The 23,295-nt window shown below is 40.8% G+C and overlaps 1 protein-coding gene across 3 annotated transcripts in view; it reads right to left on the minus strand.

Annotated features, from left to right (window-relative positions):
• Positions 1-21,635, minus strand: part of RIC1 (RIC1 homolog, RAB6A GEF complex partner 1) — an 87,023-nt gene extending 65,388 nt beyond the window's left edge. For 2 of the 3 annotated variants that reach the window (XM_050945583.1, XM_050945582.1), the window contains exons 1-3: positions 21,017-21,635; positions 7,681-7,788; positions 1,459-1,535 (exon numbers count right to left, since the gene is read on the minus strand). In XM_050945583.1, coding sequence (XP_050801540.1) covers positions 1,459-1,535; positions 7,681-7,788; positions 21,017-21,157 — 326 coding nt within the window. In that variant the 5' untranslated portion in view covers positions 21,158-21,635. Of the gene's footprint in view, positions 1-1,458; positions 1,536-7,680; positions 7,789-21,016 lie in introns of those variants that run through there. The other variant, XM_050945584.1, reaches the window with a different exon arrangement.
• Positions 21,636-23,295: the final 1,660 nt, after the last annotated feature.

The following is a 23,295-nucleotide window of genomic DNA, read 5'->3' on the forward strand; positions in this document are numbered from 1 at the left end:
ACTTGCCCTCAGATTCAAATCTCAGGAGTTGCTCAAGACAGTCATCAAAACAGTAATTTCATCAGGTGCCCTCTCTTTATTTGGCCTGACCAGAACACCATATGATCAAGAGAAAAGAAGCCAAGTAGCGCAGATGGTCTCAGCAGGCAGCAGTGATTATTATGATGGCAATGCTGGTCAATGATGCTCCAAAGCTCCCTTCCACACTTTCTACTCACTGTCATACTGAACTATTTAGCTTGCCCAGTGCACCTCAGAAGCGTCCAGAGGTGAACACTGTCTCATCAAAACTATTAATTCACATTAGTTTTATTTATATATTGCCACTTCATTTTATGGTAGAAATGGTCTATTGATATAAAACTTCTGTGATCTCATCAGAACCTTGAAATTGTATAAAAAAGATGTGAGTACATAATCTCACTTTATATCAGAATATTTTTTAAAATTGCAGAACAATTAAAGAAAGGATTTTATCTAATAAGATTACAGATTAAGATAAGACATCCTGCCACATTTCACCCACTTTTGAACAAAAAAACCAATTTAACCAAGGTTTGAGCAAAACCATGAAGGCTAAATGTTTTAAAATGGAATCTTGGATTCTAGAGTAGGGGGGAAGAAGGGGTAATCCATGGCAAATTTTGTGGCTATGGAGTCAAGAGGCCTCAAGTATGTATGTTCTCTTTCTTCAGAATCAATAGGGAACCAAAGCTCAGAGTTTTAAGGAAGTGTCATTTTTCACATATGTAAAAAGCCTCTCACCACTCAATTATCACTCTATTGTCTTAGCCAGTTTATGATTTAAGAGACTACAGATTCTGCCTACATTACATTTAAAGCTGTAGGGATAAATGTTATCTTCAGCTTCTGTACCAAACCTTTTAGTAACATTAAAGTGCATTGTTAAAAGTTCAGCATATTTCACTGGCAGTATAAATACAAAACATTAAAAATACGTTATGTACAGTAACATGACTTACTTTCAAACCTGTTTAAAGACGTTTAAAACAGTTAATTTTTTGGCAGAAATGTACACAATTATATGCTGAGGTTTCTTTCAGGCACGGTTTGTTCCACTGGACAAAACTAAGAACTGAGGCTTATATCATTAGGTTTCTTGAAACTGAACGATTAAAAACAATCAGTTTTTAAATTAGAACATTTTATTGCTGTAAGCTGCAGAGCTCTTCTGGTGGCAAAACTGAGCATCTTACCTATGCATCGAAAACCCAAGGGTTCCATCAAGTATATATCACTTCTCCACTAAACAGCCCTTCAAAATTTTTAGGAATTGTTTTCAGTGATCATTAAAATACCTCTGAAGACATTTTTGCATTATATGAATCTAGTTTTGTAACATTTTTAAAAGAAGTTCTTTGCACAGAAGTATATTCAACATAAGTAAAACTATTTACTGTATTGTACACCGCAAATAATAAAGTTTAGACTACTTACTTGGGATACACAGGCTCATAAAGATACTTGTCCCTTGAGGATGGAATATCAAAAAATAAGATGTATCCATTTGCGGTCTGAAAGAGATAGATGCTGCAGCTTTTACTAATGTTGTATCTGTGTGTGTATATACGTAAAACTTACAGGAATTCCAATAAAAAACATTATAGAAGTCTCAAACATTTTACAAACTAAGTAGAAAATCCAGTAAAAAAATCCTTAATTTCATACACCAGTTTCAACAGAGTGATTACCACACTATGCATGTGCTACTTAAGACAAAATATGGTTGATCATAAACAAGATGCTTCAATTAACCTTACATCAGCCAATGATATGCAAAATGTTACACAAGAAAGTTATACTGAACAACCCTGAAATCAAGATGCATTTCTGCTAAAAATCCATACTACTCCTTAAAATCCACCATATGGATTACTTGTACAGTAAAAGACAATATGAAAAGCATACCACTGGTAGGTATTCTCCTCCTTAAATAAGGAGATTAGAGTTCAGACTGTAGGAGTATGGGCCTGATGTTTAAAAAGGTAGTTAGGCACCTAGTGGGATTTTCGAAAGTGCTTAGATCCCTAACTCCTATTCATTTAAATGAAAATCGCACTAGGTGCCTATCTCAATCTTTAACATCCAAATAGCTTTAAAAATCGGGCCCGAAGTGCCCACAAAATTGTGCAGTAAAGCTGCTGCAGTAAACACTAGAGTAGCATATCCTCAGCACCTCTGAGACTGGGAAAGAGGGGGCAATGGGTTTAGGCATACCATACCACTATAATTCAAACAAATCTGCCTTTCAGTATGACAGAAGTAGTTTCAAACTTTATTTTATTAAACTAGCAGACGAATGTTTATCCAGTCGTTAACAGGTACAGTTAAGACTAAGAATTCATACAATGCCTGCATAAATACAGCAGAGGCAGATGACCAAGAAGGTCCCAAGTCAGCCAGCCAGCAGTTTCTTACCAAATATTTAGCAGCAGCATCTAGAAAAGTGGGCAAATGCATTTAAACTAAACTATGTCTCATTCGTTTTAAAACTGGATGGGCATGCACTCGAAGGAAAAAAAGACTGAAGGCAAGAAGTAAAGAAATATGAAAGGTTTCAAATTTCTTTCCAGAGCTGGTTTCCTGTTTTTCAGCTAAGGAACCAAAAGGGAAACATGCTTGTTTGCTTATTTCATCAGCTTAAATAGAGTTTTTGCACCAAAATCTTAATGCTTTTTAATATATTCAATTTTAGTTTCAGCTTCAAACTAAAAAATAAGAATATAAAAAAAAACAGGATTCTTCAAGGCAAATACCTTTCTTCCTTCGAGATGACAAAAAAATGTGCCACTCTGACCTTGAGAGAGTTAAGTTTCCATTTATTTCCAGGCACTGTGCAACAAAATTAACTTCACTGCACAATACATAGTACAGAAACTTAACATGCATCTAATTCTAACATCTACATAAGTTTTTTCCATTGCTTAGCACCTGTTCAAATATTTAAACTCATATGAATCCTATCCAGATAGGAAAAGTAAAACAATACTGTAAAGTATCTTCCTACTGACATTAACACACAAAAGGCCTTCTTGAATTCCATCCTCAGTACAAGCTGCTATCCTTAGGTTTACTTCTGAACTGCACATCAAATGCCATCAATGAAGCTACTAGAATAAAGGAACTGAACATTTTATTACAAGTTTGTTGCAAGATCACTATAATCATTCAACTGCGCAATTACTTTACATTAGGTAGGATAGTTTTACACTGAAATACATTGAAATAATAAACTGCCACATTCTACAGCTCCCCAGTGTCCTGGTCACTCTGTCAATAGACTGCCAGGACATCCACCTTCCTTGCTTTGAGAGATCTGAGATAATTATGCTTATAAATCCAGGAGCGTATTCGCTGTATTGCAAAGGATTCATCCATATGCTTTCCCTTTGACAGCATGAGACTAGTTAACTCGGTTCCTATAGCTTTTTATTAACAGCAGAATCCCACTGCATATGCTGGGAATTGAGTCCTGAACAGAAAAACATATTAGAGGACTCGTGGAAGACAGGCAGAAGCAGAGGAAGTATAGGAAAAGGAGAAGGACTAGAAATACATTTGATATTCTGGTTTCATCCATACCAGCTGCTCTCAAACTGTGCATCAGGACCCCAAAGTGGGTCACAACCCCATTTTAATGGGGTCACCAGGGCAGGTATTAGACTTGCTGGGGACCGGGGCCGAAGCTTCTCGCCTGGGACAGTGGGGCTCAGGCTTTGGCCCACCCGCCTGGGGCGGAGGGGCTCAGGCTTTGGCTTTGTCCCCGTTCGCCCGGGGCGGCAGGACTTGGATGGGCTCAGGCTTTGGTCCCCTGTCCTGGGGTCATATAGTAATTTTTGTTGCCAGAACGGGATCACAGTGCAATGACGTTTGAGAACCCCTGATCTAGACTAAATCTTCTTGGTCCTGTTCTAACAATGTAATTGACTGGCAATTGAACAGAGTTAACATGATTATAAATGTTAATCTAGACACCCTACAAACATTTGTTCCTAGCCCTGATTCAGCCTAGCGCTCAGTCTGAGGCAGGGTCAAAAAAGGAAGGGGAAGGTAACAGTAAGATGAAATGGAAGAGTTTTGCACACACTATAGATACAAGCAACAATAATGTCCCTAGAGAAGTAGTTTTTGCTATCTATTGTAATTTCAATTAATTTCTGCATTTGACATCACTTTGGTCATCTGGGGAACAGTAAAACTCAGTACATGCAGTCAAGTGCTCCCTTGTTAAGAAGATGAACAAGGGCACACATCTTTATTTTTTCCCCACAAGGAATTTTGTATATTATTAGGTCAATAAATTTATCTTCCAATTCAAGAATGTAAATAGCCCTGGCTGTCTAATTGAGAGCTAGTGCTATCCCTTTTCTTGAGAAGGAAAATAATTAATCCTCTGAAGCTGCACCTTTCAACAACAGTTTGAACTTCATTCTGAATGTAGGTTATTTTAGTTTATGAAACTGAAACTCACATGAACTCGGTGTTGAAGACATGGGAGTTCAGAATTTTCACCACCTTGCATCAGCAATATATTAAGCACTGTCCTACAAAAACATTCTAGAGTACTGTAACTTATCCAGAAAATTATTAAAAATCAACTCTGGTTCACAAAACAGCACATCAATCTCATGTCAAATGTGTCCTAACACTTTTCAACACCCCAAAAATGTGTGTGTTAATATTATGCAAAATATTTAAGCAGTTTAGCTTAATTTAAACATTCATGAAACTAGCTTTTTCAATCCTAATTGTAGCAACTCATTTGGCAGTTTGAAACTGAAGTGATTTTGGAAGACCGTGGTTTGTGTAAGAACACACACTTCAGGTATTAATACATGACCTGTAGCATATGCACTTCATCTTAACACCTGATATCCGTTTTAGGTACAAATGTGAGCATGTACATCATCTGATGAACACAGACTCTTCCCTGACACATTGCTCAGACACTCCCTGGGAGTGTCACTGGGCCAAATTCTGCTGTTACACTTCTGCAAGACCACTCACTAATGTGCTGCCTTGGAATAGAGGTGGCCAGTAAAGTAAAGCCCTTAGGTTCAAACTCTGCCATAATACACACAGGGAAAAAAAGCTCAAGGGATAAACGTTTACTGTGCATATTTTATTGAACGAGTTTGTATTTTTACTCACAAGAGGTCCACAGGTTAAAACAGTGTTTTTTAAGGAGTCTGAACAGCATTATAGCAATTTATCAGACACTTATAATTTAGTAAAGTCCAGGAAAGACTCCAGCAGAGAAAGAAGCACAAAAGATGGATTTAATCAAATGATTCCTGGCTATTCACCTGATTTCCAGAAGTACCCACCCAGTCCACGAAGCCATAATTTAAAAGTTGTACAAAACTAAATGGCAATAACTTAATACATCATCTTATTGCAATCCTCAGTTCACAATTAAAATTTGAGAAAAATAAGATTTACAAGAAGTTCACCCTATAATAAATAATTCAACATAATGATTCATGCCTCCCTAGGTATGAATAAGATGCCCCTTGCATACAGTGACAGTTTAAAATGCTGAAATTACTGTAAAGCATTGATATTAACTTGGTAATGCTATAATACAGATGAACTAAAAATCCTTCTCTCTCTAGTGGTGAAGCTAGAAGAATGCTACATAACATTATTGTAAAGTTCTACTTGGCCAGTCACTCTGGGAGAATAATGTTTTTGCTAAGTAAATAAAATTCCATAACAGCCTTCAGAGAGTAGATTTTCTTGACAGTTTTGTAATGCTACCATAGTACATAGACAAACACAGGAATTACTAAAGAAAGCAAAAATGGCCACATTGTAAACAATCAGATTTGTACAATATTTGATGAGTTTCTACTAAAGAATCTTACAGAGATGTTTTTAATATAGAAGGGCAATCACTAATGAAAATGCTAAAGACAATTTATATTTGAAGAATTTATATCTAACATATTTGTGTGTGTGGTTCAGATGCAGTATATCTGATGAACAGCTAAGCTTCCAGTACTTAAAGCCTTCCAACCATCTGAAAATCTATTTATTTTGTGTCTCACCGCAGCTGAGACATACAAGCAACACGGCTGAGAACAGCAAAACCAGAACTCACTGTCCCGATACAAAAATTGGAGAGGAAGAGAATCTCTTTCCATATAGGACTGGTGACTCTGGAGTTCTCTCCCAGTTTCCTTTCTATCCCAATCCACACCTCAAATATTTATCTTCTTGAAGTCTTGTCCTCCCTTGGCTTTTGTGACTTCAACCTCTCTTCTCTAATCGTTCTTCAGTGGGTCCTCCTCATCTCCAACTTTTGGTGGGGATCCTACAGAACTAAACCTGGGCTCCTTCTTTTGTGCCCTTATACATTGTCACTGGATAACCTCACACATGTACAACTTCAGGCAACTTTATGCTGATGATCCAAAAATGTACCTCTACATACCATCTGAACTACTACTTCACTAGTTTTTAACATCTCATGCATGTCAAGTGATAAAACTCAACATGGCCAAAACTGAACTCATGAGCACCATCCTTCTCAAACCTTCCTCTGTAATACCAAGTCCAGCCTTGAGTGCAAGGGACTGGACTAAATGACCTTTCGAGGTCCCTTCCAGTTCTGATTCCCACACACATCTTCTCAGTCACTCAGGTCCATAATCTAGATATCACCTTCAATTTGGCCTTCTCTTTAGACCCGTACATCCATGCCATATCCAAGTCTTGAGGTTTCTTCCTATACAGTTAAGATCCAGCGTTCCTCCTCTTCACACTACCAAAACTCATCTTACATCTTGACTACTGAAATCTACTCTAGTCTTTATTGCTGCAACCTTGCCTCTTCAAATCCATTCAATATGCTGCTGTTAAGATAGTTTTCCTAGCAATTTGCTTGATCACACTCCCAGCTTCTTCCTACTGGGCTTTTCCATTCATAAGATACAAGCTTCTTGTCTTTAAGCTTCTTCAGGAAATCAATCTGATTTAGTAGCTATGCAGCATGAAGTCATAATGTTGAAAGCTGCCTTTGCTCCAGTGTTTATTACCCATCACTCAGCTTCCCTCTCAAAATGCTCCATTGCTCATTCTCATGCCATTCTCTATGCATAGGAAAAACCTCCCCCAAAATATCCATAAAAACTATTACTTTATCCTCTAAGATTCACTTATATTGTGATGTCTATACAGCTGAAAAGCCAGGGCTACTACTTACCAAGCAAGATTTTTTTTTTTAAACATTGTTACCTCCTCCTCCTTCACCCTCTCCCCACCTGTTTGTGTGACCCATCTATTAAGTCTTGTTTGTAGACTCTGGGGCAGGGACCGTCTTTGTACTTCAAGTCTCTAAAATGCCTAGGACCAAGAGGCATAGATTCCTGACTGGGGCCTTTAAGCACTACTGTAATACAAATGAACATCCACAACACTCTTCTGTGCAAAATTCAAAACTAGCTTTCCTTTAAGTTTTTATTATGCATATCATGCACGAGAACTGGGTGCTGTACCAATGATCAATATTGATTATGGTTTGCATAGTTGGTCTTTACATGGGACTTGTTACCTATGGCACAGAAGGCCTTTTGGCATTAGTTTAGATTGATATATACACTCTCTCTCACATACACACAAACATCACAATTTCAAAGAAAACAATTCTCTACTTACTGAAACAGCAATCATGGTGCTGTCAGGCTTCCATTCTGCTTGCTTATAGGGTCCAAACTGAGAAGCTGGTTTTGATAGTTCCTTGTAGCTTACAATTAATACACTGGGCTGGGGAAAGAGTAATAAACATAGTTACATTTCATGTCTGAAGGTTAAAGGAATATGGCTTTTTTTTTTTAATTGTTTTTCTGCTGTGTCATTGTGCCACACAATAAAATCAAGTTATTCTGATGCTAAGAAACAGAATTTCAGGGAAACCATTACTGTACAGTTGATAAAGAATAGCATACTGCTTTTGAAAGGGATTACACACTTTGCAACAGATGTTCAATATACTTACTAAACCTACTTCACAACTTTTAAAACTAGGCCACTTCCTATATAAATGTGCTTCAGACACCAAATCAAGTGCTATTATATAAAGGCAATGAATATTACAGGTGAGGCTTGTATTACCACTTAAGAGTGCCAGACATTGCTCACTGTAAGACTATCTTTGGTTCTTAAAATTTTGCCAAAGCATTTGGGCTGAATTTTTTCTATACCAGGTGTCTGCCTCAGGCTAATTTTTATGGGAAAAAAATCAGTCAAAATTTCTGAGAACAAGGCTTAGGAAAAATAAGTTTTGCCTCTATGCTTTGATCAGCCACAAATCCAAGATTTAAAAAAAAAAAAATTCAAAAATTGCAGTTTGCAAATCAGTTGACTTGATAAAACTTTGCAGCTTGATTCCACAAAGTTTGAGCAGAACTTTCCCTGCACTTGTGGTTCTGGGCTGCTGCAGGCCAAGGTGAGGCTACACGCTAAAACAGAGCAAGACGACTGTCTCTTCGGTAATTAAGAGCCAGAGGGTGAGACTAGAACTTGCTGGGCAAATAGACTGGGAATGATTAGGTGAGGCGAACAGGACTGGAACAAAGAGGCAAAGGTTGGTAAAAGACAGGACAGCAACAGTTTGGACGGCATGGGGCAGAAGGGGTGAAACTTGGGGTAATGAACAAAAAAGTCTGTTCCCGCTAGAGCACACACACACCTCCAATGCCTGGTATGCAACCCAAGATTCCTGTGAAATCCACTGACAAAGTGTCCCACTGCCTTCTACTGGTAGTCCATATAGAGCAGGGGTTCTCAAACTGGGGGTCGTGACCTCTCAGGGGGTCATGAGCTGTCAATCTCCACTCTAAACCCTGCTTGCCTCCGGCATTTATAATGAAGTTAAATATATTAAACAGTGTGTAATTTATTAGAGAGGTCGCACTCAGAGGCTTGTGATGTGAAAGGGGTCGCCAGTACAAAAGGTTGAGACCCATTGATATAGAGGATTACAACCTACCACCATCAGTTACTCTTGAGTTCAAACAACAGAGATCTGTGCAGTAGATCTAAAAGTCCGAACTCTCATGAAGAATCATGTAGACATCAATATGATGCCACACGACGGAATTTGTTTATTCAGTTTTATTTTTAAAATACCTAGAAAGCTACAAACAATAACCATATGTTAAAGAAAAAAATACAATGTGCTCACGTAATTAAAGACACTATCAATATGCATACGCACAAGGTATCAAGATTCAACACGAGATCAGAAATGCTTCTGAATTCAAGTTACCCATACACTGGTCTTTTTAAAAGCAACCCATTTTGGCTGAACTTATGAAATGTCACTTTAGTTGTAAGCCAAGATCAAATGAATTTAAAATGGCTTTATTTCCTTAATTTGTACCTTAGCAGCATGCTTTTTGTGTTTTCTGTATCTTCATTAGAATCTCAGTAATTTCCACTAGTGACTAGACCAATTACCAGCTACTTGATTTTGAGCATTTCAGTTGCAAGTGAAAAAAAATCCCAGTATATTCTAGTTTTTTTAAATTTGTTCATATGTGATTACTTTACACTAATTATAATTTATTAACACTAAAGTCTTTATTAGAACACCATGAAAACTGGAAATAAATTAATTCTATGCATGTAAGTCACAGGATACACAAATAAATAAAGTTTGACTATACTAATTTACAAAATAATTTTACTCCATAGCATTGCTGCAATTCAAAGGCATGTCTAAAAAGATTAGTAGCCAGCAGAGTACTTTTTATTTGGCCAAATTTTATGGTGTTTCTGGTAGTGAAAATACTGTTTTCCTTACTAGAACAGATATTTAGTTCTAAAGTGATCAAGTTAGCCTACCTAGACATAGAATTTAGCAGTGGAATGGCTACTGTTACAACCTGGTTCCATGTGCTGAAATCAATAGCATACCTCCACTGATGATGAAAAGAGGTGCAAGTTATAGGAAGGGTTCACTCTAGTGGACAAGTTAGCAAAGATGAAACTAAGTACATTATAGGGCAAGCTACATTGTTTTTATTGATATCTGAACCAAGCAAGGTGAAGTAGCTGGCAAGGCTAGCACAACAGAAACTTGAATGGATACTCTAGGATGTAATACAAACCCTGATATATAAACATTTACACTAATTAGTTTTACAGGTTGCCCACAAAAAGAACATCTCTGAACATACCACAGAAGACAGATGGCTAGCTTCCCTATTCTGCTCTCAGAACAGAAACAAAACAGTCCATTTGATCTCCAAAGCAATTTGTTATAACCTAAGACCCCAATACAACTTTTAGGAACTATGTGAGCATCCTTGCAAAGCCCCACTGATGTCAACAGAAGTACATAGTTATCAATGCAGAATTGGGGCTTATCTACAAACTGTGGAACATTCTGTTGCTAAAAAGCATGTGCCTATAACAAATGCATAGTAACAGAAAAGTTGGCTTGCTTACTGTAAGAGTAATCTGATAGTTCTTTTTGTCAGATGTCCTATCCCTTTTATTACAATTTGCACTTGTGCTTATTTAAAACTACATCCTAGAGCCTATACAGAAAGAGTCAAACTGCTACTGTAGCTCTCAGAACTTGCTCCTTCAACACCAAGCAGCACAAATTGTACACAAACCTTTAAACCTTTCATTTCTGCTTGTGAAGAGAAAACTAAAGCTCCAGATGAGTATGTCCTCAGAACTTGGCTTGATACTGTTCTCTTCTTCTAAAATGCAGGAAATTCTAAAGAAAGTTGCATCAACTTCACAAAGCCCGCTTTATGGAGGTGGCATAACCTGGAGTGACAATACTGTAGGAAAACTACAAGTTATTTTTTCCCTTCACACTTTTGTGGGCATAGTGATGAAGGCCCATATAAACAAATCTAGTCATGTGCAACTACGAGACATATGGGCTGCAGTTCTCTCAGAGTATGGCTATATTTGGGATTTCAAAGCGCTGCCCTGGCAGCGCTTTGAAGTGTGAGTGTAGTCAGAGCGGCAGCACTGGGAGAGAGCTCTCCCAGCGCTGCATGTAAACCACATCCTTTACGGGTGTAGGGTGCAGTGCTGGGAGCCGCGCTCCCAGCGCTGCCGCCCTGATTACACTGACGCTTTATAGCGCTGTATCTTGCAGCGCTCAGGGGGGTGTTTTTTCACATCCCTGAGTGCGAAAGTTGCAGCGCTGTAAAGTGTGAGTGTAGCCATGGCCTCAGAATCAGATGTGTTGATTCACTTTGCTCTTAATTTTGTAATACAGAGAAACAGCTCACACTGTCCATGCAAACTGTGATTCTACCATTGAGAATCTGCTGTTGATTACAGAATGCTTTTATAAAGCGATCTAAACTAGTGCACAATGTTCCAGACCATGATTAGATTATGGAATAAAAGTTGAACATCCACAAATCATGAGCAAAAATTCAAAACTTCCAGTAAGATTGACAAGCAAATTGTATAACCCTCACACAGACAACTATTAATGCATAATTAAAGACAATGCTACATTATCAAACCAGATCAACATGCCACCTTAGGAATTCCCAAACCTACCCCAGAAAAGACCTGGGGTTTCATGTGACAACATATTTTGTCTCCTAAAGGAATTCATAGCCAAGGCAAGATAGAAACCTTATATATTCTATGAAGAGGAGGCTACATGGGCTAGCACTATTTCACAAAATGACAGATGGGGAACACAGAAGACAGAGTGGGAAGATCTTGAAAAGAGTCTAGTGATCTCACAAACAAAACAATAGATTAAGCAAATAAGATCTATTGCAGGGGTTCTCAATCTTTTTCTTTCTGAGGTTCCCCAGTAATGCTATAAAAACTCCACAGCCCACCTGTGCCACAACAACTCTTTCTGCATATCCAGTAAATTAAAAGCCAAGGAAGGCATTATGGTGTAGCAAGCAGGGCAACTGCCTAGGGCCCCATGCCATGAGGTGGCCCCACAGAACTAAGTTGCTCAGGCATCAGCTTCAGCCCAGGGCAGTGGGGCTCAGGCTTCAGCTAATGCAGCAGCTCTGGCTACCAGCTGCTCACTAATATATGTACATGGAATAACCCACCTTGAAATTTTGTAAATGTGTACAAAGAAAAGCTTCATTACTCATGAACAATGCAAAACTAATCCACAAGTTAAAATAACATTTGTAGAATCAGGTATAAAGTTGTTCTTGGTTATCATTTTATTACTTTGTTATCTAGAGGCATAGCAAAAAAAAAAATCTCTAATCAAAGTGACCTCAGTTCTTCAAGCAACAGGATTTCTTGAGGGTGACAGTTATGAAGCTCTTTATGCGTCCATGGCTCAGCACTTATATCCCACAACAGGGATGGTTAAATTGATGAGCACTTCATTCTACCTAGCAGTTCACACTTGCTTCTCTCCTATTTACTGTATTTAATCAGTACATATTAACAGTCTTATAAGAGGTCTGTGAAAGTTAATTCTAATCCAAAAAAACAGCACTATTTTTTCAAGTGTTCAGCTGATCAAGATATTCAAACTGATCAAACATTCAATCCTAAAGATCTCAGCAGACTAGATACGAAATACTGCCAGGCTCCCCAAAAGAAATATATTCCAACAGCATTCTGACTTGGGTTTAAATGTCCACTCAGTATGCATTTGCAATCAAAATGTTAGTGCTGTTCTGAGAAAATGTGTAATTTCAATGAATTCGCTTGGGAAATTTAGGAACGCTGTGGTCACACAAATTTTATTACTTTTCAATTGCTGCTGTATTACTGCATTTTCAGACCGCTAGGAAAGTTTAATAATTTTTGTTGTTTAGGATAAACTTATTTAAATGTTGCTATAGAGCAAAGATAAGGTATCTCACTGCCTGTCAGTCTGTTCAAAGTTCCTGCAAGGCACTAAGAGCGCTACTAGAATAAGTTGTGTACAAAAACAACACTCTGTACTTGAAGACCAATACATGAGAAGCAGCACTCTAATCCTTTGTTTAAGTTTTAAAAACATGTTAAAAAGCTACATTCTATGTTGAAACAGCATTAGTTAATAAATTGCACAAAATAGCAAATTATCAAAGAGTATAGGCAGAATGCCCTAGTCAGTGAAGCAATGTGAAAATTAGAGCATTATATAAAAGTAGCATCAAATTATTTTCCAAGTCTTTATTTGTATCTAAAAATAACTTATCCAAGATTCTCAAAATTTTGACTAGACTACAGTAGGAGTCAGCCAATCTTAGCTTTGAATCACAAGGACTGTTTGACAAGAAATAACTACACTGTAACAATTCAGGATGCCCTGTAACTTATACCTTTAGAATTTAATGCCTCTAACGAATTTGTGCTCAGTTTTGGTTGGGTTGTTGTTGTTGTTGGGGTTTTATTTGAGGGCTTGTGGGGCAGTTGAAAGATTGAGATTCTCACACTTGACTCCATCTCTGAAGGCCTGCATTCTCTAGCACCATTCCCATCAGACATGATTCACAATGCGAAAAGTCAGCTCATTGTTATTACTGATTTACTTTGGAAAAAAAAATTTTTTGCACTCACTCAAGTAGGGCTGTCAAATTAGCATGCTTGTCAGCTGTTATCTATATGCAAAAGATTGTACTAGTACATTTACTAGAACATGCAGAAGTATTAAAAGCTGACAACATGGAACCATGTAGTATCACTGGAATGCCAATGGTGAGCATCAAAGGCTACAGAGATTTGTCAGGATGCTATGGTTACTACATTCACCCACTATTCAGTATTTTAGACATAGAGCACTTGAAGTTTCATTCAGAATTAGGTGATCTCTGTTCCTGAATAGAGGAGAATAACTTACCTTATTGTCTCTTTAGATTTCTAAGACAAGCAATTTTAAGTATATATGAAAGATAAATATTTAGTGAATAAATATTACTAGAGAGCATGCTAGACATGAGACTCAAAACATGCAGCTTCTGCCTGAAAAGTATACAATCTAAGTAGTGACAGACTCAAGACTGAAGAAAACAGAATGAGGAGTTGGGAAGATAAGAAACAAGGGTTATAAATGCAAGATCCTGGGTGAACTTAGCGGTTCTGTACATATTCTGATTATTTTTAACGATTACATGGGCTGTTTGCAGCTGTTCATGCTGAGATTTTTGCAGAGTGAGAAGACGGCAGATTTGGAGGAAGGGAGGAATGTGAGAAGAGAAAAAGGAATGAGAAAGCAGCAGACAAAAGGCATCAGCGAGGGCACAGAAGAAGCAAGAGCAGAAAAGGTGTTTCTGAGGCCTGTACTTCTGAGACACTGCACTACTCAGATTAGGGAGGCAGCAGCCCAATTGGTGGCCGACGTTGGAGGAGGGAGGCGGCGAAGGCCCGGCTCGTAGTGGGGAGCTCCTATGTTCTCAGGCCCTCACATTGCCCCTCTTAAGTTGGTGCAAGCACCCCTAGTGAGGATGCTCTCCGCTGGCAGAATGAGGGTAGCGTGGACATGAAAAACTACTGCAGTAATTACAGCAGTAGTTGTATGTCAACTTAAGTTTGTACTGCAGACATGCCCTGAGGAACAGAACAAGGGGCATGTGATGCTGAGATCAAAAAGCAATTGGTGATATTAAGGCAGATACAGATTAGTAGCAATAGTCACTGAGCTAAAATTACCACACATGCTGGGTATATTTACACATATATCACGATAGTTACAGGGCTAGCTGTCCACTGTCCCTTTGTGGAGGTCTCACCAAGCGCTCATCCATAGATATGAGACCTCTTCTGGAGTGGAATTTCACAATTTTCCCCATTTAGACCAGGACCTGGGTTACAGCCCTGAGTATCAAGCATGACCACTACACCAAGTCAAACAGTGTTTGGCACCTGCAAGACCTTTTTTGTCTTTGGGAGCCTGTGACAGCATAGGTTTGCAAGGGATACAAAAACAGCTTCTTCAGAACAAAGCTTCATTTATTTATTACTCAAAAGGTACAAAGCACATAGTAAGCTGTTTGTGTTACCCAGTCCTCTAACTCACATGGGTCTTACACACACACACTGGTAAGTTTCCCTCAGCCCAGCTACCTCCATCCCTGGCAAGGAGAACCAGCCATACAGCAGCAGCCTGTGCCACAGACTGGCAGCCTTTTCCTTGACAAATCCTGGTCAGTCTCTCCCAGCTTACCCAACCTCCTTTTCCATGGTTTTGAGGTTTTACATCTCCTTTGACCCTAGGCTTAGCTTTGGGAAGAGTAAGACATTCTAGCAAGACGAAGCCAGCTAGGTAAATTCTCCCCTTCACCACACCCCAAACTGTTGCTCCAGCTATTATCTTTATTCCTTTAAAACAGTGGATCCCAACCTTTAATAACCTGTGAACCCCTTCACTAAAATGTCAAATCTCGTAAACCCCCTCTTAAAAATGAATATTTCCAGCGATTCTCTCTTTTACCTGAGTATAAATTATAAAAGCAGTGATCTTGGAAATATAACATTTGTTTTTGTGACATGTTTACTACACACTATGTATTATTTATTATTTATCTTTACAGTATTTTCATTGCATTATGAAAATGGCAACACTCTTCCACAATCTCACTTTCGTACCTTGTAACACTCTGAATAAGCCAGTTATAACACAAGGCTCCTATGTTTCACCATGCTGTTTCACACCTGATACTCCTTGAAGGTATTTAAGAAGCCAATTCAAAGAGTTCCTCCTACACAAACATTCAGGTCTTGAGCACTCCAGGCAAACAACGCATGTTACAACAAAGCTTAAAACTTGTTCTTCATAATAATTTTAAAAAACAAACACTAACTGCCTATTTAATTTTAAAAACAGCAAAAAAATATCCACTTCCCTTTCCATTTCTTATAAGGAGTCTTGAAGGTTAAGTCTCCTTAGTGTCCCATCCTGTTCGAGGTCCTATTGGCATCCAGCGGGGGTGGGCGGGCAAAGCCCGCCCACTTCTAAAGGGCCTCCCCCCAGCCTAAGGGGAGGACCCACAGGTCTGGGCCTGTTCGGGGTCCCTAGGGACAGCTCTGTCTGCCATTAGGGAATTTTCCCTTGAGAACTCCCTGTAACCAAACCCCAGTTTGGGAACACTGCTTTAAAACAATGTACATAAGAAGCTTTTATCTGTGTTGCTGATTTACCATTCGTGCTGATTCTTTAGTAACCTCTTTACTTCTCTTTCTAAGCACTCAGCCAGGCAGCAATATATAACTGAACAGGGAAACTACATCACACAAACAGTCATAAAAACACAGAAGTATTCTCAGTGCATCACATACACCACCCATATCATCCTCAAGGATGTCATGAGGCTTTACATATAGAAGACGATTCATCCACCACCTGGGTGGAATATGGCTGTTAACGACACGCCATATGTTTAACAAAAATGGGAGCACACCATATTCATTCAGTTTAAACTACAAGGGAGAGGCTTAAATACAGCGATTTAGCGCGATTTAGGATTCATTTTAAAAGTACCTTACCTAGCATGTTCTGGGTTTTATACAAGTTTCTCCCTCAACTGAAAGCACCTGTAGCTAGCCAATCTGTTGCCCAAAAAAATATGGCTAATTAACAGGATGCTACTCAGTGCCTCCAGCAGATTGTCAGCAGCTAAGGTTAATCAGTGGTGCTTAAATCTGATATTAGTAAAAGAGGCTCTGTACAAGTGAGGTCAGAGTGCTAGTTGTCCCATCACTTGTGCACATACAACTCATATTGGCTTTAAAGTGAGTGGAGCATGGGTAATTTGATCCAACAGTCAGGCTCCTGATGTATGATGTTATACCAGCTTCCAGAGCAGAGAATTCTGGGAGAGATTCCAGGCGGTGCAAAGCTCAGGTCTCTGTCACTTGGACATCAGAGTGAAAAGCATAGTTTGAGGACTTCTGCACATCAATGACAATTTCTCCATCCCACTAGTCTAGTGGAGACTTAACAGTGGATATTTCCTCAATTGTATAGCTAGATAAACAGTTCTGCAGCAGTAGCATAGCTGTTACACTCTCTTTGAAACAAATTATCAACCAAGTACATAAAACTGAAGGCTAACAGAAACAGCTAGTGGAGAATAAAGGTTATAATCACTGCTAGACCACTTGTTGAATTTCAGGCCAGACCTACAGGAATGTGAGCTACTATCTTCTGAAGACTATTTGAGACCCTACAAAAATGATATGGTCTCAGACAGTCCAGCTGCTGACAAGGATCAGCAAACAAGCTCAATTATTACTTCTTAGCAAAGGCCTAAAGTCATGGAGGATGAACTACTCCCACCAGGATGAGGGTACACAGTGTGAGGGGCAAGAGGTGCATTGCTGATACCTGTGATATACAGAACTTCATTCTCCAGGAATATCAAGACAGCCTTTCAGAAGTACAAAAAGCTTTTAATTAAAGCAAACATTGTCTGCAACTTATTGCAAGGCAAACAAGATACTACAGACACATTGCAGACAATCCCATATAGTCCTAATATTCACACAATAAAGAGAAAATGATCATATATGACAATTCACCAACAGTTCTGAAGGGTACATTTAGTCAGCAATGAGTAAATAAAAAGTGGAATTAATGTGTTTCATATTTATAAATTTGTTTGTAAACCTTATAGGAGTAAAAGGACTGTAAAACAAACTCATATGTTTGTCCACAAAACAGCTATAGCACAAACTTTCCCCTCCCACAGCCTGAACTCCAGCACAAAAATTACTTACAAGAGGAGAAAATAGTTCATTGTCTATTGTCATTTGTTTCCTTACCTTCTATATTTGGGGCAGATCCACACTTAAAATGTTGTAGTGACAAAGCAGCGCCGCTGTAGCACTTCATTAAACCAATGGATCTCAAACTGTGGGTTGGGACCCCATATTAATGGAGTCACCGGGGCTGGTGTTAGACTTGCCAGGGCCCAGGGCTGAAGCCAAAGCCCCACCATCTTTGAGATTCGGCTTTTATCCCCATCCCACCACCCACCCCCAGGACAGCAGGGCTTGGGCTTCAGCTTTGGACCCCCACCAGGGGCAGAGGGTCTTGGGCTGGCTCAGGCTTCAGTTCCCCATCCTGGGGTCATGTAGTAATGTTTGTTCTCAGAAGGGGATCACGATGCAATGAAGTTTAAGAACCCCTGCAGTAAACTATTCCTGGGGGGAATTCTGCTTCAAAAAATTTAAAATTCTGCACACATTTTAAAACTCTGCAAAATTTGCCAAAACGACACAATATAATCAGGCCAGTTTCAATTATTTTGGTAATTTCAAAATATCGGTCAACAAGTATGTCTTCCTTAATATCAGTTTTATAAGCACACATTAGCAAACAGTATCACTTTACTTGAAAGTGACATATGACTGAATGTGTTTACAAAGCTAGGAATTTAAAATGTTAATGTACTGGAAACAAACATAATGCAGCACAGAATTTAGCCAGATTCATTACCTATCTGATTTCCACATGTAACTGCAGGATATTCTGCTCCAGAAAGTTAGACATTACTGATACTTGACACTGTTTTGAACAAGCTACTACTGACAAAGAAAAACATTTTATGGAAACCAAGGTCTCATTTCCTCCACAGGAACCCAATACATAATTTTGATTTAAATGCCACCTACAAAGAGGGAGAATGGGGATATACTTTATTTTTATGCAGGAAACCTGAAAGGTTCTTTCTAAAAAATATATATATATATATATATATATTTATTTTCTTTTACACACTTTAGTAAGCAGCTTTGTCTAACCATGGGTTTTGTTAAAAGTCTTGTTAATATCTCAGGTGAGTTAATTCTAACAAAGTCACTCTTTTTCTCCAAAGTGTTTTATTTGGCATTAAACAGGTGTTAACAAAAGTAAGTTTTAAACAGTCCAAGTATCTTTCCCTCAGCTTTCATTATCTTGTGAAATCCACAAGTTCTCTTTAATGCAATTATAACAGTTAATATTTCAAAACAAATTAAATTACCAATTAAAAATATACACTGTATTTGTGACTGTTCATAGTAATCTGCCAACAAAACTACCTAAAATAGCTTCACTACCTTCAGCCCACCTCCTTCCCAAATGAGCATGGGGTAAAGTGATTAGTTATACCACATCCATAAATGTTAACAAAACTGGGTTTCTCTCTGGCCCATCAAAGCCAACATTCTAAATATAAGGACATTTCAAATAAAGCACCCTACAAGCAGCCTTTTCCCATTGGACTGGGAAAGTGAGACTTTAGACTCAGTATCCTAGAAGCAGAGAGGCAGCCTCAAGTAAAGCTATCTAAGGCTTTATAGGTTAAAAACCAACACCTGTACACCACCCAGAGGCTAATGAACAGACAAAGCAGATCACCCAGTACCAGCGTGACCTGATGAAATTTCATTGGTATTATCTGATGAAGACATTAAGGACTTTACTACTGCTTAAAACTAAGGCTCTTTGGAATGCCAGTCTAGTATAATTGCTTTCTCTTCTCATTTTGAAAAGTTTATTGTAATTTGGATTTATAGCACTGACTTATGAAGACTATATAGAATTATTCAAAGACATACTAAAGAGATTTTACGCTGAAAATCTAAACGGCAATATTTAGTTGAATTCTCAAATTCAACTTTTAAAGAACAGCCTTTTCCTGCAGTCTTTCCAATCCCAACACTGCAGTTGTGTGTCAGAGAAATGATAACCAGATGGCAAAGTTAAGGGCTGGTCTACACTAGGGGAGGGGATCAATCTAAGATATGCAACTTCAGCTACGTGAATAACATAGCTGAAGTCGAAGTATCTTATTCCGACTTACCTCCTATCCTCACGGCGCAGGATCGATGTCCGCGGCTCCCCCTGTCGACTCCACTATCGCCGTTCGCATTGGTGGAGTTCCAGAGTCAACAGGAGCACGTTTGGGGATCGATATATCGCATCCAGATGAGACACGATATATCGATCCCGAGAAATCGATTGCTACCCACCAATATGGCCGGTAGTGAAGAAGTACCCTAACAGTAAGGGTTTGTCTGTATGGAGAAGAGCCTGGAACAACTATTCCATGCTAGCTTCCTTATGTGGACACTCCTATTCTACTCTGAAAGTGCCTTTTTCAATTTAGATTAATGTACTTTGGAAGTGGATTAACCTAAACTGAAAAGAATATTCCACACAGAATAAGTGTCCACAAGGGGAACTAGTGCAGAGTAGCTGATACAATTTGAAATCATAACCTAGTTATTTCACATGAACTTCCCTGTGAATTCTGCCTAGAAAAATCATATGTGACAGCGATTATAAAATGTTCATTGCCCAACCTAAGTGAGGTACAGAAAGTAAACAACAGAACTGAAGGATTTTAGTTTTCAGTTTCAGTATAAGGTGCTAAGTAGCAAATTTTTTATGCTGCTAGTTACTCTTGACTAAAAGTCTGCATAAAATCACCCCCCCCCCCTTGTGGAAGTGACTGCAAGCTGACAACAGCATTCAGTCTACTACAGGACAGAGACCTAATTAATTTTCATATCTGATGTGCATTTCATGACTCCCTCAGATTTCCAATTCTGGGTTCAAAGAAGCTCAAGAGAGACTTGAAGTAGGTTTGGCCTAACCTTCTACTTTTGTGGGGGAAATTATTAACAGCCATTACAAAGTGCAACCACGCATTGTTGAAAGTTTCAGTACACACAACTGATTGGACACATCCATATGCGATATCCACAACTCAACACTGCAGCATAATAGTGGTGAGCAAAGAAGGTAAAGACTTGCCAATATTTCTTAGCCAAGACAAGTGAACAAGAAGAATTTTTCGCGTTTCAGTAACTGCAGCTGTTAACCCAAAGGGCCTAGTTTCAAAAAGTTACATGGCAGCGACTCGTTACAAATAACTAGCGAAGCACTGTGCAACTGTTCTGACTTACAAGACTGCTTTGCAAACACAGAAGTTCATGCACAGGAGCTAGTCCTGCAGCTCCACAGCTGCTGTGTGGGCAGGAAGAGGAGGAACACATGCTCCCTACAGGGAGGCTGCACAGGGAGCGGGGGCAGGGCGATACTTACCCTGCTATACCAGATGCTGAGCTGGGACGGGGCCAGCACTGCGAAGAAAACCCTCTGGGGGTCGGTCTGGATGTGCAGCGGCTGCTCCAGGGTCTCCAGAGGGCATCGCAGCCTCTTGGGCCAGCCGCTCAGGAAATACATGGCCGGAGAAGCCCCTCTTTCCACGGGGCGACGAGGGGGCGCAGAACGCACTGGGCCGGGCCGGCACCAGCCCGGCGACGCCGCTCAAACTCCCTGCCGCGTCCCGTTTCGCGAGCCGCGGGGGGAACGCACCCGGGGGCCCGCGGGGAAGCCGGGCATACTAACGGCGCCAGCCGCCGGGGTGAGGGAGCCGGGACCCCGGAGCGTCTCCAGCTGCCGCCCCGGGCAGCTCAAGGGGGCACCAGGGAGGAAGGGGCTCGGGCCAGGCCGGCGGGGCTCAGCAGGGTCCTGGAAGCTGGAGGCGGTGGGCAGGGGTCGGGGCAGGGGGCTCGGCCCGGGCCAGCGTCTCCGGGACACGGCGGTGGTTACTGCTCCGAGCGCCGGGATAGCGGGGTCTGCTGCAGCGCCGGCGCCTGCTCCTCCCGCCAACCTCCTCGCGCGCCGGCCGCCTCCATGGCTCCCTCCGGCGCCACGGCCTCGGGACGATAGACACAGCGCGTCGGCAGCTCCGCCCAGCGCCGGGAGGGGGAAGAGACGGGCGCGCGGATTGGCCAGACGGCAGAACGCTCCGGAAGTGACGATCCGCGGCTGCAGTGACGCCCTCAAACCCTTCGCGTCGTCGATCCGGGTAGGAGGGGGAGCGCGCTAATTGTGCGTAGAGAGAGCGAAGGAGGCGCGCAGGCGCACAAGCGCTAGGAGGCGGAGAAAAGAAGGTTCTGTAGTTCTATCTCCCGCCCCGCCCAGGCGCTCAACTTCTGAGATTTCTCAGGGGCGAGTGTGTGTGTTAGTGGCGTCCCCGTCAAGCGCCTGGCACCGCCAGTAACCGCAGCCGCTCCGGGGCTAGTCTGGCTCTGTCCCCGTAGCAGATGCTACTGACTGAGCCCGGGGAGTGGGAGCTACAGCTAGGCTTCCAATAGGAACGCCTCCTGCCCTAGTCTTAAGGTGCCTGGGGCGAGGGGGGATGCATCAAGTGCCCAAACCTTCGTAACTCTAAAGTGGGGAGCCTTGTCCATACAAACCTTCAATCAGTTCCAACTGCCCTACACTTCTAAACCCTAATCTTATCTCCAAGTACCCCCAATAGATATCCCAACCCTAGGTGTGTTACCCATAGGAATCCTAATACTAGCTCCAAGGACCCCACCAATAGAAACCCTAACCCTAGTTCCAAATATGCTACCCATATGATCCCTAACTGTAGGGTGGGGAGCCTACCCATAGGAACCAAAAACGTAATGCTAAGTCTGCTACCCATAGGAAAGCTAACAATAGGGCAAGAAGACCTGCCCATGGGAACCCCACTGCTAAGGCAGGTAACCCTACCCATAGGAACCCCAACCCTAGTTCCAACTACCCTAGACCTAGGAACAAAAATTCTCGCTCCTAGTGCCTTACTCAGGAAACCTAAACCTACAGTGGTGAGCTCTACTCATAGGAACCCTCATCCTAGCTTCAAGTGCCCTACCCAGAAGAACCCTAACCCTAGCTCCAGCCGCCCTACCCATAGGAACCTTAACCCTAAGACATGGAGCCTTACCCATAGGAACCCTAACCCTAGCTCATTGCTCCCTTCCAATAGGAATCTTAGGAGCCCTACCCATAGGAACCCTAACCCTAGGGTGGGGAGCCCTACCCACTGAAATCCTAACCCTAGGGTGGGGAACTCTACTCTCAGGAACCCTAACCCTAGCTCCATGTGCCCTCCCCATAGGAACCCAAAACCTAGGGCAGGGAGCCCTACCCCTAGGAACTCTAACCCTATGATGGAGAGCCGTACCATAGGAACCCGAACCATAGCTCCAAGTGCTCTAGCCATACGAACCCTAACCCTAGTTCCAAGTGCCTTTGCCATCGGAATCCTTACCTTAGGGCAGTGAGCCCTCCCCATAGGAACCCTGATCCTAGCTCAAAGTGACCTTTCCATAGGAACCCTAACTTGTCTCAAAGAACTGTACCCACAGGAACCCTAACTCTAGCTTCAAGTGCCCTACCCATAGGAACCCTAAACCTAAGTCCAACTGCACTAAACATAGGAACCCTATCCCTAGCACCAAGCACCTTATCCATAGTAACTCTGATCCTAGGGCGGGAAGCCCTACCCATGGGAATCCTAACCCTAGTTCAAAGTTCCCTACCCA

This window comes from Gopherus flavomarginatus, chromosome 3 (genome assembly GCF_025201925.1).
Source record: "Gopherus flavomarginatus isolate rGopFla2 chromosome 3, rGopFla2.mat.asm, whole genome shotgun sequence".
Lineage (NCBI taxonomy): Eukaryota > Metazoa > Chordata > Testudines > Testudinidae > Gopherus > Gopherus flavomarginatus.